Source organism: Notolabrus celidotus, chromosome 6 (genome assembly GCF_009762535.1).
Source record: "Notolabrus celidotus isolate fNotCel1 chromosome 6, fNotCel1.pri, whole genome shotgun sequence".
Taxonomy (NCBI): Eukaryota; Metazoa; Chordata; class Actinopteri; order Labriformes; family Labridae; genus Notolabrus; species Notolabrus celidotus.
In genome coordinates this window covers 24,622,062-24,637,051 of record NC_048277.1, presented here as the reverse complement: position 1 = coordinate 24,637,051, position 14,990 = coordinate 24,622,062, and the positions used below count along the sequence as shown (strand labels likewise).

The 14,990-nt window shown below is 39.7% G+C and overlaps 1 protein-coding gene across 1 annotated transcript; it reads right to left on the bottom strand.

Annotated features, from left to right (window-relative positions):
• Positions 1-2,500: 2,500 nt before the first annotated feature.
• Positions 2,501-14,267, bottom strand: LOC117815105 (transcription factor 12-like). Its single transcript, XM_034686802.1, has 13 exons — positions 14,068-14,267; positions 11,642-11,741; positions 10,683-10,831; positions 10,465-10,588; positions 10,307-10,377; positions 9,831-9,927; positions 9,655-9,728; positions 7,969-8,145; positions 7,120-7,237; positions 6,879-7,026; positions 4,507-4,736; positions 3,774-3,951; positions 2,501-3,529 (listed from the first exon to the last, which is right to left on the bottom strand). The coding sequence occupies exons 1-12, from the start codon at positions 14,134-14,136 to the stop codon at positions 3,809-3,811; spliced, it is 1,500 nt and encodes a 499-aa protein (XP_034542693.1). The 5' UTR covers positions 14,137-14,267; the 3' UTR covers positions 2,501-3,529; positions 3,774-3,808.
• Positions 14,268-14,990: the final 723 nt, after the last annotated feature.

The following is a 14,990-nucleotide window of genomic DNA, read 5'->3' as shown; positions in this document are numbered from 1 at the left end:
GGACACACCTTCTCATTCAATGTATTTTTATTTATTTTAATTATTTTCGACATTGTAGATTAATACTGAAGACATCAAAACTATGAAATAATCTGGTTTTGCCATAATCTGGATTACAACAGTAGTCAAATAGGGCTATCCATTGTGTACTAACCCTACCTCTGAACAACACAACTGATGGTCTCAAACACATTAAGAAAGCAAGTCAGTCTACAAATGAACTCTTGACAAAGCTCATGTTAATAAGAAACTATTTCAGGACACCACTTCATGAAGCAGACTGAGAGAACACCAAGAGTGTGCAAAGCTGTCATGAAGGAGAAAGGGGGGTACTTTACAGAATCTAAAATATATAACATATTCTGGTTTGTTTGAAACTTTTTTGTTAATTAAATAATTCCATATATGTTCTTTCAAGGTTTTGATGTATTTGGTATTAATCTACAGTGTTTCAAATAATTCAAATAAATACAAACCCTTGAATGAGAATGTGTTTCCAAACTTTTGACTTGTAGTGTATATTGCCCTTACTGTAAATATATATTTAAGTTATTGATTTAGAAATAAAACCATGCAATTATTTTTTTTCATTAGTTTTCTGCCTTTCTTTAGATGACTCCTAAGGTAAGGGTTAGAGTTAGGGTTAGTTTACAGTTAATTAACAAAAGCATCAGTAGCAGCGGTTAACTCATAACAGCACAGGAAACACAGCGACATGTGCATGTACGTGGCTACTTTTCTGCAGACTAGTTAAATTAAGTATTAAACTACATTAAATCTCTTCGAGGAACAGCGGGGGTCGGATGTCTATGGCACCTATATTTTGGGGGTCATGGGCTGAAAAGTTTGGGAACCCCTGGCCTAGAGGAAAGGGTGCAAATGTTTAGTGTTGAGCTTCAGTCAATGAAGGGGAATATCCCATACTGATGCTCCCAGCTCCAGGTTGCAGCTAAAATGTATTTTATTTTTAAATCTAAATGAGAGTGCTGCTGTGAGTAAATCATAAGACATTATTGGGTTTAAATTGGAATTGGAGAACAGAAAGTGGAGAGGTAGTAAGGATGGAAAGAGGAGTTGAATGGAAACAAAGGTCTCCAGACTCAAACCTGAGCTGCTATGGTGATCGGCCTTGTGGGGGATATCATTGAATTCAAAGATGGAGAAGTAAAATTGAACAAGATGTTCCCTTTTGCAATGGTAGCTTCATGTATCATGTCAGTTGCTATACATGCAGCCATACAATGGTTTAGCTATTTTGTGTACAACTTCCTATGCATGATTTTGTTGACTACTTTGGAGTTTTTTTTCCCCTCCTATCCAACAACCTCCCACAGCCCAGCCCCTCCAGTCTGGGAACTAATGGATGGACAAATTGTATAGAAAGTAGTTAATATGCTAGGTTGCTGAAGAATTGGCAAGTATGCAGTGATTGCTGTTTATGTTACTTACTTAGTAGATCAGTCTAGGAGTGAGGCTGACTATGTGAAATGTTGATTGTAAGGAGACCACAATGAATAAAGAATTTTTAACAAAGAAAGTAGTCAATACGAAATGCATCATAACCAGCTATATACATATGTGTATTGTGTGTGTGTATATATATATAAAGAAAACTTTTATTATGCAAAAGATGTTGCAACTGTGTTATTAGTACCAGCTGATTTTACTTAAAGCTCTTGTGAGGAGTCTTGAGCTGTTTGTAAATCAGGCATAGATTACTACTGTTGTCAATATATGACCTACAATTAACTGCACTTTCCATCCTGTACATTCATTCATTCCGCACAAACTGTAAAATGTAAATCTCTTTTTATCCCATTGCACTACTATACATATATAGTCTAGTCATTCGTGTAGTTACATATTATATCATATTTATTCATCAGTCATATTTGTATATTCTGTATTATTCATGTTATTTAACTTACTGCTAAGCACTTCTGGTTAGATGCTGTCTATATTTCATTGCTTGTTTGTACCTGTTACATGCTCAATGACAATAAATTGAATCTAATCTAATCTAACAAAAAGCAAACCAGACCATCAGCCAAAAATATTTTTTATATATTGTGAAGTTGATTCCTAAAACTGCTGTCAGAAGGTTGGTGTCAGGTGTAGCAATAACTGCACGCCCTTATTGCGTTATCTACATAAAATATTCCAACTGAAAAATAACATTTAAGTGATATGAGAAAGCAGGTTGACATGACTTATAATAAGCAAGTAAAACACCATTTACACATGTAGATTTAAAATTTAGCAAAGAGATTAGCAGTACCATTTTGTCAATAGGGGGCACCAAAATCGATATAAACCAAAAGTTTCTCACAGGAGCTTTAACTTAACTTTACAACGCAATAGTAAAATAGTTTGGTCTTTTTTTGCATCTGTGGATTTTAAGTGCATGCTGCACCAGTTTATTATTCTGTGTACATACTTCATGTGTGTGCAAGCCTGGTTCACCAAAATTAAATTCCCCAATAAAGACATACTCTCAAACTATTTGAAAAAAGAAAGACATTTATTGCTACATTATCATTTTGACACATGCCTGTAGGCTACTTCAAACTGTACACATACTGTACATGTTATGATAGGAGTAATTTGATTATTATTGGTTATTGTTTAGCAGTGTTATAAACAAGACATCAGTTATTCTGTAATACTGTATTGCTCAGAGCATGAAATGTGTCTACGACTAGTTAAACTGCACAAAGAGGGTTTTGTAAAATGAGAGCGAGAAAAGTAAATGGACATAATGGAACTCACAATATGTGTATAAAATATAAGTTACATAACTTAGAAAAAAAACATTTAATATTCTATTAAAAACTCAAACATGCAAAGAGCTTGGACTACATCCGAAGAGCAGAACTCACACTGAAAAGACGAGGGACTCTGTCCACCAGCATTTCATTAGGTGTGACCTTGTTAACACAGGTTTGTAACAAATACACAAATAACAATTGACGCCCACTTGGTACTGAACATTCCAGGAGATCTGTTCATTCACAGAATGGTCAAACTCCTGCAACACTCACTCACACACACACACACACACACACACACACACACACACACGCACGCACGCACGCACGCACACCATGGGACTAATGAAATCCGCTGTCTGAACACACAAATGTTGGAATGTGGGTCTATGAGCTCGGAAAATAATGAAGGTACATTTTAAAATAGTGTTAAACTGTAAAAGTCAGTCAGACACATATCTGGCTCTGCCATAAGTGGAACTGCAGATGACACATTGTCACTACTGGGTTTTATCTTGTCAGATATATTCAAAGAGACAGACAATCAATAAATATACAAAATATGTACAAAAACACCTGCAGCGTACAATGCATTTGTCTGGTTTACAAGTAAAGTTTAGGCACAAAGTTTAAGTCTGTTTGGGAGGTGAAGAGATGATTGTTCAACTGCATCACGATCAGAGAGGTTGACCTCTGCACTCTGGTCCCAAATCAGAAGAAATGCTGGACGTCAAAACAGCTGGATGCTCTTCACCAAACATCTGAACACCAAAAACACACAGGGTTAGTCGAAATTTAAAAATAAAGCTTGTTATATTGATTATTAAAACGCAAGACTTTAGCAATATCTACTCGTTCAAGGGTTAATTTTCCACAAAAGAATAGTGACCTCATACTCAGGTATAATTAACATTTCAACTTTTTAAGAAGCATCTTTTTTTTTGTTCAAACAAATCTATTTAAGTTCATCTATAATGTAAAACATGAGAAGTTAATGATACATACTTAATGCTGGATTCAATGTAGTCATTTCCTCTAGCTCAGAGGTGGCCCATGGGGTTTGCAGGGTCTGTCAGACCGGGATGGAAAGCCAGATGCATGGACTGCGGATCCGTCATGACTGCAGACGCCTTCTCTTCCTCTCTCCTCCGCAGACATGCTGCTTTTGGGTTCAGGTTCCTCTCTGTGGGATTCAACAAACAATAGGTTGGTATTTGACTAAATAAAGATGCATGTAGGTCTACATTTATATTGTTTACTTCCTTGCCCTGTTTATGTAAGATCAAGGTTTTTCCCACTTAGGAAAAATTAAAAAAAAACATATGAATTCTAATTTTGGTGTTGCGATTATTAATCATCTGCATTTTCTATATTGTCATGGTCATTGAAATGAACCAATGCTATTTTTTTGTAGGCACACTGAATGTTTCAGTTACTGTTTTTGCTAAAAAGTAAAAAAAAAAATTCTTTGTACCAAAATGAAGACAGAAGAAAAAAAAAGAATGCAGATTGAAGATAGAGAAAATAAGAGTAAGCAATATATATAAGTAAGGAGATTTTTATTTCTGTCTGAAAAGACCTGGCTAAAAACTCTCCAACACCAACTCTCATTGTTTCAGTCTCAACCTTGCTTCCACTCCCTCCTTTACTTATCTGACTTGACAGGGAGACCAGGTTCCTCTTCCCCTCTCCCCCTGATATTTAGACCCGAAGTTGGCCTGCAGCAGTGCTTACTGACCTCTGACTTGTTGTTCCAGGCTGAGGATCACAGCAACGGCCTGGTGCAGCACCAGCAGCTTGGTCTGTGGCTTCTCGCTCTTCAGGTGAAGTTGACACATGTGACCCAGCTCCTTAAACGCCTCATTGATGTCGCGCACACGCAGACGTTCACGGGCGTTGTTGGCCATCCGTCTCTCGCGCTCCCGTTCGGCCTTCTGCTCCGGGCTCAGGTCTTCGTCCTCGTGGATACTGCAACAGAAACAATAAAGCATGAGCACAAACTCAAATCATAGCATTAAAAAATCTTAACATGTTACAGATTTAGCTTTGTAAAGCTGGCATTCAAGCTGAAGTTGATTTAAGTGACAGTGTCAGTCACTCTTGGAGCTGTGTTGAGTTATAGCCTGGATTTTTCTGCCCTCTGCTGGTCACTGAGCCAACATCATGTTTCTGTGTCTCCTGAGGTCATCTGATATACCCTATTTGTTCAGTTAAATGGGCTTACATTGTAGCTACACTGACACCAAGCTCATGTGATCAGGTCAACGTTCATTATTCATCAATCAATGAGAGCTGTTGGTTGGGTGGTGAATCCTAATTCAATCTATGACCATTAATAGTTAAGACATGCTCTTTGACTCACAGTTAAGCTCATTTTTACCTTATATTCAACACCGTCAAAAGACTGATGCTTGAGTTTAATATACATTTGTCAACTGCCATATCCTTCAGTCTCCTAGATCTCAACAAAAAGAATACATGCACTCAGGCATCAGAGCGGATGTCACTGAGGTTTGTCCTGAAGTGACCTCTTTTTGGTACTTCAGAGAGTGGTAATCTGGCAGAAGTTCAATATGTGCAGTAAAACCAAAAATCCTTCAAAATAAAGTTCAATCTCATTAAATGGTAGAAGAAACTACTTTTGTAATTAATTGTATTTTACTTATTTATTTGAACTACTGTATTTTGACGACAGTTTACTGCTGACTTAAATTTCATTAAAATAATACGAAGAAAGCTGTTTTGTAATTTTTAAACAAAATGTTCTGCATGTTAAATCCCATAATTTGATTATCCTCTGGTTTTGACTATAGACTCTATGAAATATGGACGGAGTATCCGTGACGTCACCCATCTGTTTCTGAAGAGCTGTATGAGGCCAATCGTCGGCGGCAGCCACATTGCTTCTGTCGAGCCAGTGTGACGTAAAGAGGTGGGCTTTGAGCCTCCTAGCCAACAGCTACAGTGTTCCCGCAGGCAGCTATGCCTCTCATTGGAAGACTCGTAATCTCAACATCTTCGAAATTGCCGCATTAGAAAAAAATGCACACCCCACACAGTGTGATCCGATCGAGACATGAGCTATCCAGACTACACTCGTCTTTTGTACCAGGCTGTAAACATGTTTATTTCTGCTGTAAAGATCAGCTTTTCCCCATTCATGTGTATGTGACTTCCTGTACTTCTGGAGCCAGCCTCAAGCGGATCCTAGATGAACTGCAGTTTTTAGCACTTCCGCATTGGACTCATATTTTTAGACTGGAGGTTGCCGCTTGGTTTTGACAAATCCTAAACCATGATTGGCTGTTTGTCTCGTCAGAGGAAGCACTTATATTGAAATCTACCATCGGAGTTGTGTTCAGCAGGCTGCTAGTAGCTGCTTTGCATTTCAAGGTGGAACAATTTCTATTGTTGGTGCTTTAAATTAGGAAATTGGAGAAAAATCTCAGCAGATTTAAATGTTGGCACTCTGTTGAGATACCTTTTATTGGCAAAAAATTATGTATAAGATAAAAAAAAAGACTCTATATTGGAAGTTAAAGTAGACATGATTATTAGAGATAACCTTCCTAGGTTTGGGGTAAGCCCTTAATGTGCACCACACCTGGCCAAACCTACAAAAGTTTGGCCACCCCAGTCAGAGAAGTCTGGCTCTGCCACTGGGGTTTAATTAACTGAGAACAAGTAGATTAAGGAAACCTATCCTCTAACTAATTTTGGCACATGAGGACTGGACACTGTTAGATCATCTATTTACCTTCCTTCAATGTGTTTTCCAAATATAATCCACAACCAAAGCACACCTTTATATCATTGATGTCATGAATATCTCAACGATTTACTGCATGTCTTTTCAGTTTCTCTTTTTTCTTTATTTCACGTACCGCAACTTTTTGAAACATAAAGAAGAAACATGAGGAAGAGCTGCTCATCACAGCAGAGGGTCTCACTGTATTTTAAATTGTCTTTAAATGGGGGGCTTGTATTTTGAACTGTGAAGTACTGTCACCAAACGTATTTGACTTCTCCTCTCATGAGATGCAAACATTTCAGCACAACAGGTCTTGGTGTGTTTTTCTGTAAAGAGAGCAGGATAGTGAGGTTGTTCACCTTGAGCCGTTGTCTCCCTGCGTTTTGAGATCACCCTCCTCATCTGATCTCTGACTGTCAGAGCTCTGACTGTGGTTGGTGTGCATCATCTCCTCCCTCTCTCCGCTCTCCATCTTCAGCTCCAGATTACCCTGAACTCCCAGACCTCCTGTAGGAACATACAATTTTAGTAAAAAAAAAGGGCATGAGATTCATTCAGTCCCAACAGTTCAAGGCTGTAAAAGTGCAGATAATAACTCGCCTCTGCCTCCACCTTGCATTGGCTGCAGCGTGACTCTCTGTCTGGGTGGGTACGGGTGCCCGTTTTGTGTGCGGCTTTGGAAGGCTGAGTGGTTGTTGTTCATATTGACAGCTTCAACCTTTATGGCAGAAAGAGAAAAGGATGACATGAGGGTAATGTTCATGTGTATACGCAAAAACAAGTCCAGCTCAGTCACATAAAGTAAACTACTCTTCAAAGCTTGATCCGAAAAGTATACGACTCTTACATCCAACCGATGATGGATAAGTCACCAATCCAACATCTGCCCTCTCATACTGTCCTCTCTCACTCTACAGAATTAATTTAATCTCAGACTATCTTAATCCTTCCCTTAAAACTAATATATACTCTTTGAACATACCACTAATTCTCTCTTCAGGAAACGACTCACTTCTGACCAACACATTTGGTAAAATAAAAGTGAGAGAATTTAATACCCCCCTCCCCCAAAGGATTAAACTAAAAACCCCTTTCCCCTGCGTATACTTCCACTCCAGCTGGGCCCAAATCCCCTGGTGTGCTGAAAGGGAAACATGCAGGAATGGCAGTGCTCCATGCAGGCGTCCCCCATCACCCCAGAGTGGAATTACAGTCTGCACATACTCTACGCTCTCCATACAAGGGTGACGCGTCACTGCGCTCTGCCATTGATCTCAGTTTCCTATTTAAAGGACAACAATTTTTACATGAGGAAAACATGCAGACATAGCGTGTGGAAAATCCCAGAAACTAAATACAACAAAACATACTCTGTACACACAAACACATACACACAGCATGGAATTTCCAGACACGCTGTAAAAATACTTGAAAGTAAAGGTTGTTAACCATGGCTGCAGTGTGACAGGTGGGTGGCAGAGTGCTGGCAGATCCGTGCTGGCTCTGGTGGGTTTGGTTCAGGAGGCCGTGGATGTCGATGGGCAGGCCAGCCGTTGGTCCAACAGCGTGGTTCCTCAGGACGTGGATCACATCATCCAGTCTGTCCAGCCGGTCCTCCACCTGAGACTGCAAACATAAAGAGGCAAAGAGTTAAATTGTTTTCAGTTATTTTGCATGTAAGACACATACAACAGTGTATTGAGTCACTTTGTCTAAACAATTGAAGCTCTAAAAGAATTCATTAACCCTCCTGTTATGTTCATTTCTCAGGAACAGCAATAATGTTCCTGGGTCAATTTAACCCGGAGCATATTTAATGATCCAAAAGTGTCAGAACCCCAAAAAATCTCAATAAACATTTTTTAATCTCATTATCAACTCCATTACTAACCATTTAAATCAATTTATAGTGCAATAGTGTTCTTTAATCCTCACAGATCATGGTTCAATGAGAATAACTCACTCGTTTTTAATAAAAATTCATGTTAAAAGGGTGTGTGTGTGTGTGCGTGTGTATGATGGGGGTGAAATTTGTCACACAGTTGCAAAGAAACAATAAGTATTTGACACTTCTGACCCCTTTTGGCCTCCACTTTGACTTCAGGGTCAAATTGACCCACAAACAGTATCTATATCTATAAACAATCAGAGGGGGTTTCAAATATTTGAAATCAACTATTTTCATTTGATATGTTCATTTCACCTATTAAGCCTAGCAGAAGAAGTTTCATACTGAAAAAAATACTTTTAATAATTTTGGGGGGATTTTTGAACCTGCAACATAACAGGAGGGTTACAATAAAAGAACTGCTTTTTTGCTTATTTTTGACAGAAATGATTAGATCACATTTTGTTTTTTACTTGAGCTATAAACCTTTAAAAAGTAGTAAAAATGTTGCAAACCCAGCTTTTATTTTGAAGGGCTAGTGTGTAGGAAAAAACGGTTGTACCTAGTAAGGAGGCAGTTTGCTAACCACTCATACACTCCTCTCAACCTCCCCTTTTTAAAGCTTGACAGACTTTCCACACTGGCATCAAACTTGTAAAAGAGAACATGTTCACTCCTGCTCTTGAAATTGAGTTAAGTTTGTTCTCTCTAGGCTTCTGTAACAACATTGCAATGCTCAATGGCAAACTCTGTGTGTCAATACACTCCTATTTTTATTTGTTTATTTTTATATATTTTATTCTATGTATTTACTGTTATTTACATTATTTATTTATTTATTTCTTGCTATGGTCATTATTATTACCATTATAACATACATTTACATGTTTGTTTGTTTGTTTGTTTTGTTTTTTACCCTTATTTGTAAATTTCCTGTCTGTTTTATAACCTTTCGGGTGTCTGGTGGTTAGGGGGATGTTGGGGATGTAAATGTTTGTTTGTATATGTACATATCTGTTCAAAACTAAGAAAAAAATATAAATAAAGTTATAAGAGAAAAAAAAAAGAATCTTTTTATATAGGCATACTTAAGGTGTATATTTCTTTGATTCTTTCCCATCTTTATATTCATTCTGTATTGTGCTGCAGTGCTCTCATTGACATCATTTATCACCTATTTTTCATCCATTTATCATTTTTTATGATAATAATTGATCAAAATTCATGAATGTTGTAAAATTGTTTACCAGTGATATGAGTGAGGATTCATAGTGTGGTGAGACTGGTGCCTGAGCTGAACTCCGGAGCCACATGTTGTTACCTGAGAGGAAGAAAACAACCAAGTTACACCACAGTTACACCACTGGAGGGCTTGTGAAAAATTAATTTAGTTATCTACAACTACATTGTTTCTCCAGTTTACCTGCTGGTTCAGCTGCATTCTGTAGCGGGGACGGAGACCTCACTGGTGTGGATGAACTGGAGGGGAAGCTGCTACTGGTGTGATCGGGGGAATAAATCTGGCAGCAGACGGAAGGAGAGAGAAAAAGGAGGGGGGGGGGGGGGGGGGGAGAGGGAGAAGGTCATGGATCATTTTAAAAGCATAACTTGTCATTTCTGTGTAAGGTTTTACAGCTGCTGCCACAGCCTTTGGAGCAGGCTCGTAACCTGAACTAAACTCATCAATTCTGGTCATCTTACTAGTCGGCAGCAAATAAAAAGTCCAGCAGCATGAGAGTAGCCCTTTGTTAGTATGCGCTACTCTGATCCTAGCAGGAATGAGATGTTTTCCTTTTGAAAGACACCGCTGAGGCTTTTGTTTAATGCTCTGTCTGAATGTTTCAACATAACAGGGCATAGATGAGCCGCTCTAATGGGATTAAGGTGGTGCATACTTACAGAAGCCAAAGCTTTGCCCAAAGTATCGCCTGTCTGTGACCCTCCTGACACATTTCCTTGGCTCCCTGAGACTGCAAAGACAAATTCAAAACACAATGTTAAAATAAAGAGAAGAGACACTTGATTTGAAAAATTCAATGACAGGTTGTTCTCCTCACCTGTTGAATTCTCTGAGTTGTTGATTGATGGAGTGCGTGGTGCGGTGTTGTTGCGGTGGAAAGTGGACATTGGTGGGAGACTCCTGTTCATATCAGCAGCCATCACTGAATGTGGGGAGTAATCCTGAACAGAAAGCAAACACACATTCAATCCCTCTGGGGGGTGGGAAAAAAAATGCTGTGTTGTCAACATCCAAGGTCTTGGAGGTAAATCTCACCAGGTGACTGTGTGGTGGTGGTGGAGGCAGGCTGCTGTAGCTCCCTGCCTGCGTCTGGTGGGTTGTGGCTGCTCCCAGTGCACCTTCATAGCCCTGCTGGTTCAGCCCGTTTACAGCGTTCCAGATGTCGGGCGAATTGCTCATACCCTCTAAAATGGATAGTGATATGTTATTGCCGGCACTAGAACAGCATCTCAAGCAGCTAGACAAGTCATGAAGCTGTACAGTTGCCCCTATGGAAAATATGACACCTTAACAGAACAATAAAAGAGCGGAAACTGTTCATTTATATGACCGATGCTACACTTTATCTACGAATACTGGCAAATGCCACATTTTCAAGGTTTATGAAATCATAAGAGGATATATAATCAATAAATGGGACTTCAATGTCATTTTAATCCTCAAACTCATGCTTGTGTTTGGCTCTTTAAACGTTAAGACTTTAATATCTCAAAAACAATTTTTCTCAGAGCATAACATCTAAATATATCCTCACAGAGCGGCAGGCTTGTCTGCAGACTCTCAGACTAGAAAAACATATTTATATAGTGAAATGAAGTTTTAGGTTGTTTCTATTTTATTGGTATTTCTTCTGCTGAGCAATCAGCTCTGTTTGATTAAGAAGGGAGTGCTGCAGATTCAATGATTTTATGGATGAATAAATGCAACCTAGAGCCTGGAACACACACTAAGAGGAGGCCAACACAGCTGACCAAAGTGCAGAACATTTTACTGTTGCCTGTTTAGAGATCTAAGCAAACAGCAGGATTTTGGTGTGCTCACAGCCAGGGTAGCTCTGTGTGGTGACTTGAACTTCATGGCCGTTTTGGCTTCCCTAATAAACATGCAGTATTTTTCCTCAGGTGCCACCGTACTTAAAATACGAATGGACTAAACCAAATCGAAACATCACAGATAATGTGTAAGATATTGCATTCATGTTTGATTGAGCTCACCAAAGAAGGTGCTGGCAAACACATTGCTGGGGCCCTTGTTGGATGGGTGTAGAGAGGAGTTCTGGTTGATGTCGTCATTAGAGGGAGACTGCCCATAAACCTGTAGAGAACAGTTTGTTTAAGGTATTGTTGGAAACCAACTTTGAACTATAACATAATGCACACAAGCACTTTTTTCTTTTTTTTGGGAGGGATGTATCACTCATACTGATCTTTACAGACACAAACGTGTGAACACTGCGAGTGCCAATCTGAAGCAACAGTATTACGAAAACAAAGCAGGGAGCTGATGCACACTTAGAGCTATTGCGGTAATCCATAAGCTGCAGATCCATGCACCTCCTCATCCGGATTTAGGAACCATTCACCATGAGAAATCCCTGCCCTAATCATGATCAGGTTCTGCTGGCTTCAGAAGACTGGGATACAATGCCCTCCAGAATAAAATTAAATTACAGGCCCTCTTGTACTTTGTCCTCAGATAACAGAGAGCCGAGTCTCACCCTAATGATCCCCCCTCTGTAGGAAACAAACACTAAATAAAAACAGATCTCAAACATTAAACCACAATACCTTTGGCAATTATTTTTCTCTTTTAATTACAAAGCACAAGGCTGGGAACACATGCTCATATGCACACTAAACACACCAACACATGTTCCCTCACTCAAACACACCAAGAGGTCTGGGCTGCACCTGCACCTCCCTCCTTTGCTTTGATGTGCCCCAGGAAATGAAAATAAACCTCCCTGCGCAGCATCAATGGGGTGTCAGTTACCCGGACGACAAGTTCTGTAAAGCAGGCTATTAAAGACTCTCTTGAGTACACTCGTGCAAGCACACTCACAGGCTCTCTCACATGCACTTAAGCACACACACACACGCGCACACACACATATGCAGCCGTGACCCTGGCTGGCATGAATCCCATGGTGATTGTGGGCTAGGCCAAAAAGAGGAGCCCCTGCCGACACTGGGCCCGTCTGAGCCGCCATGGGCAGCATATGGCGGAGGATAAAGCCAATTGTCCTCCTTACCATCAGCATAGCAGGCGACCCGTTAATAATGGTCACACCCCCCGCCCCAGCACGCCCTCTCTGGCCCCTGCTGGAGAGGGGGTCCGTCACCATGGCATCCTCTTTTAGCATAGCATTGATTTAGGAACCATCAATCATGGCATCACAAATGATAAGGGACTTTTTTTTCCAGCAAATAAAAACCACAATAAAGAAGGACATTAAACACAATAAAAACCTCATATTTACTTGATAAAACATGTTTCCTTCTAAGCCATCTGTTGGTTTCATTCAGAATTTATTCTTAGAGAAAAAGGAATAAACTTGTACAAACAGAACAAACAGTTGCACTTTTTTTCTCTGTAGATGCACACAGCATTATCATGCTAGATGAGTGAAATATCAACTTGCTATTCAGGCCCTATGCTGTGCTCCATCCACCATAGCCAACTCCAGCCACATGCAACCAATTTTCTGCCTCTGTGATCCACGATGTCTGGATATGGTTAGTCTCACAGAGATCAAAGCTGCCTTTGATAATGGCTGCTGTGGTGGAGGGACTGCTCCGAACATAGCGGGGTTAAATCAAATAGAAATAGCAGCAATCTGCTTCATGTCAAGATGTTTTTCTGCTGCCAGGCTTGACTGCATGGAGCTCAGCTAACAGGAAGCGTGAGTCTCACCGGTGCATTTTAACATGGGTCTGTCAACATGAAAGCACAAATGGACATGATTGAGGTGTTACTCACTGATATGTAATACAATTTCTATATGTTGTGAGTTGTTGGAAGGTTTATGACTAGTGAGTTATCCTGATTTATGTTGTATGGAAATCACATTCTTATGTGAATTTGTTTTAAAAGCTGCTAAAGAAAGAGAAACAAAGTTAAAATGACATGAGGCAGATATTTATTACCTTATAATAGTGCACAAACTCTTAGAATTGGCATTAAATCAATTTGCAAAAACTGGATAAGGATTAGTTAAGACATATAGGGCAAAAACTATTCTAACTTTAAAACACTAACCTTCGTTCACACTCATAACAAACATCCAAATGAAACAACCTTGAATTCCTAAAAAGCTCTGAGCAAAGTAGAAAACATAACCTTTAAGATGGTGTTGCAAAAAATAAAGAGGTTAAGCTAGATTGCAATTCTCTAAACTTTTTTGCAGGTTGCACATGTAAAAGCATTCCTTATTTAGTCCAAATGTTTGTGTAATGTCAGATGAAGAACACACTGTTCAGCCACAATGAACAGAAACAGCTGGAAACTACTGTTTCATTATGTGAGTCAACAAGCAAACAGAACATTTAAAGAGTGCAACAGCATCACCTCCAAACACACTGACACTGCCATGCATCCTCTGTTTAAACCCCACACAAACACATGAAAGAAAGGAACTCACCGGTTTCATGTTGTAGCAATACATCAATGAGTTGTTTCCTGTACCAGAGACAGGGTGAGTACAGAACATAACTCTGTCCGCTTCAGTGCAAGAGTCCAGGTTCACAGTACAGTCCTCACACAGCTTGTCTCTCCGTGTCTATACTCATGTGTGTATGTAGTCCACATGCACTCCTTCCTCTAAACTACCCCTGCTGGTCATGCAGCTACCCGCAGACAACTTATGCAAATAAGGGCTGGACCATTCCAGGCAGCATAGAGGGGTGGCTTAAGGTTGATGCTAATACTGTTTTGCAAGCTTGTTCCTGACCATTACCATTTTTAAAATTATTTTGATAGGGATAATGCAGGTAAAAAACAACAACATTGGCAGTTGTGTGTCAATTTTTTTATTTTTATGATGCATGTGAGCGTTAAACTGACTCATGGAAAACTCCCAAACTTGTGATAATGAGGGAATTCCCCCACCCACACATATAGGAAACACCATGACCGCACCAGTGCAAAGGCAAAAGCTATGACCAGTGTTTGTTTGAAACTTTGTTGTTCACCTGGCATCTTCTTCCATTGAGACCTATGTTGGTGTAAAATCATACTCAAGCTCAAGAAATCCCTCTTCTGGATAGTGAGCGAGCACTGATGACGCTGTGAAGATTATCTCCCTGCAGACAGGTAGATGTTTCCAGTAAACAGAAGATGCCACACCTTTGTCTGACCCACATTCACAAATAGAATAAAGTCTTAGTTTGTGTGCACGTGAGTCTTGGCAAAATCCTCCAGCGGCTGGGTTAAGGGTTATTTTTACTGTAGCCTGTCTGGGTGATCTACTAATGAAGAGGCACCTCAAGAGTCAGACTTCCTGTCGAGGTCACATCCAGTCTGCAGCCCCACTGCTCGATCTGACCCACTGCATGTGCCAACAAG

What these genes read in the sequence shown, in the direction of transcription:
- LOC117815105 (XM_034686802.1), bottom strand. Translation starts at nt 14,136, where the DNA reads ATGTTCTGTACTCACCCTGTCTCTGGTACAGGAAACAACTCATTGATG. An exon ending in TGGGCAAAGCTTTGGCTTCT is followed by an intron (nt 9,928 to 10,306) that starts GTAAGTATGCAC and finishes GTCTGCTGCCAG; the next exon opens with ATTTATTCCCCCGATCACAC. An exon ending in GAATGCAGCTGAACCAGCAG is followed by an intron (nt 9,729 to 9,830) that starts GTAAACTGGAGA and finishes TCTTCCTCTCAG; the next exon opens with GTAACAACATGTGGCTCCGG.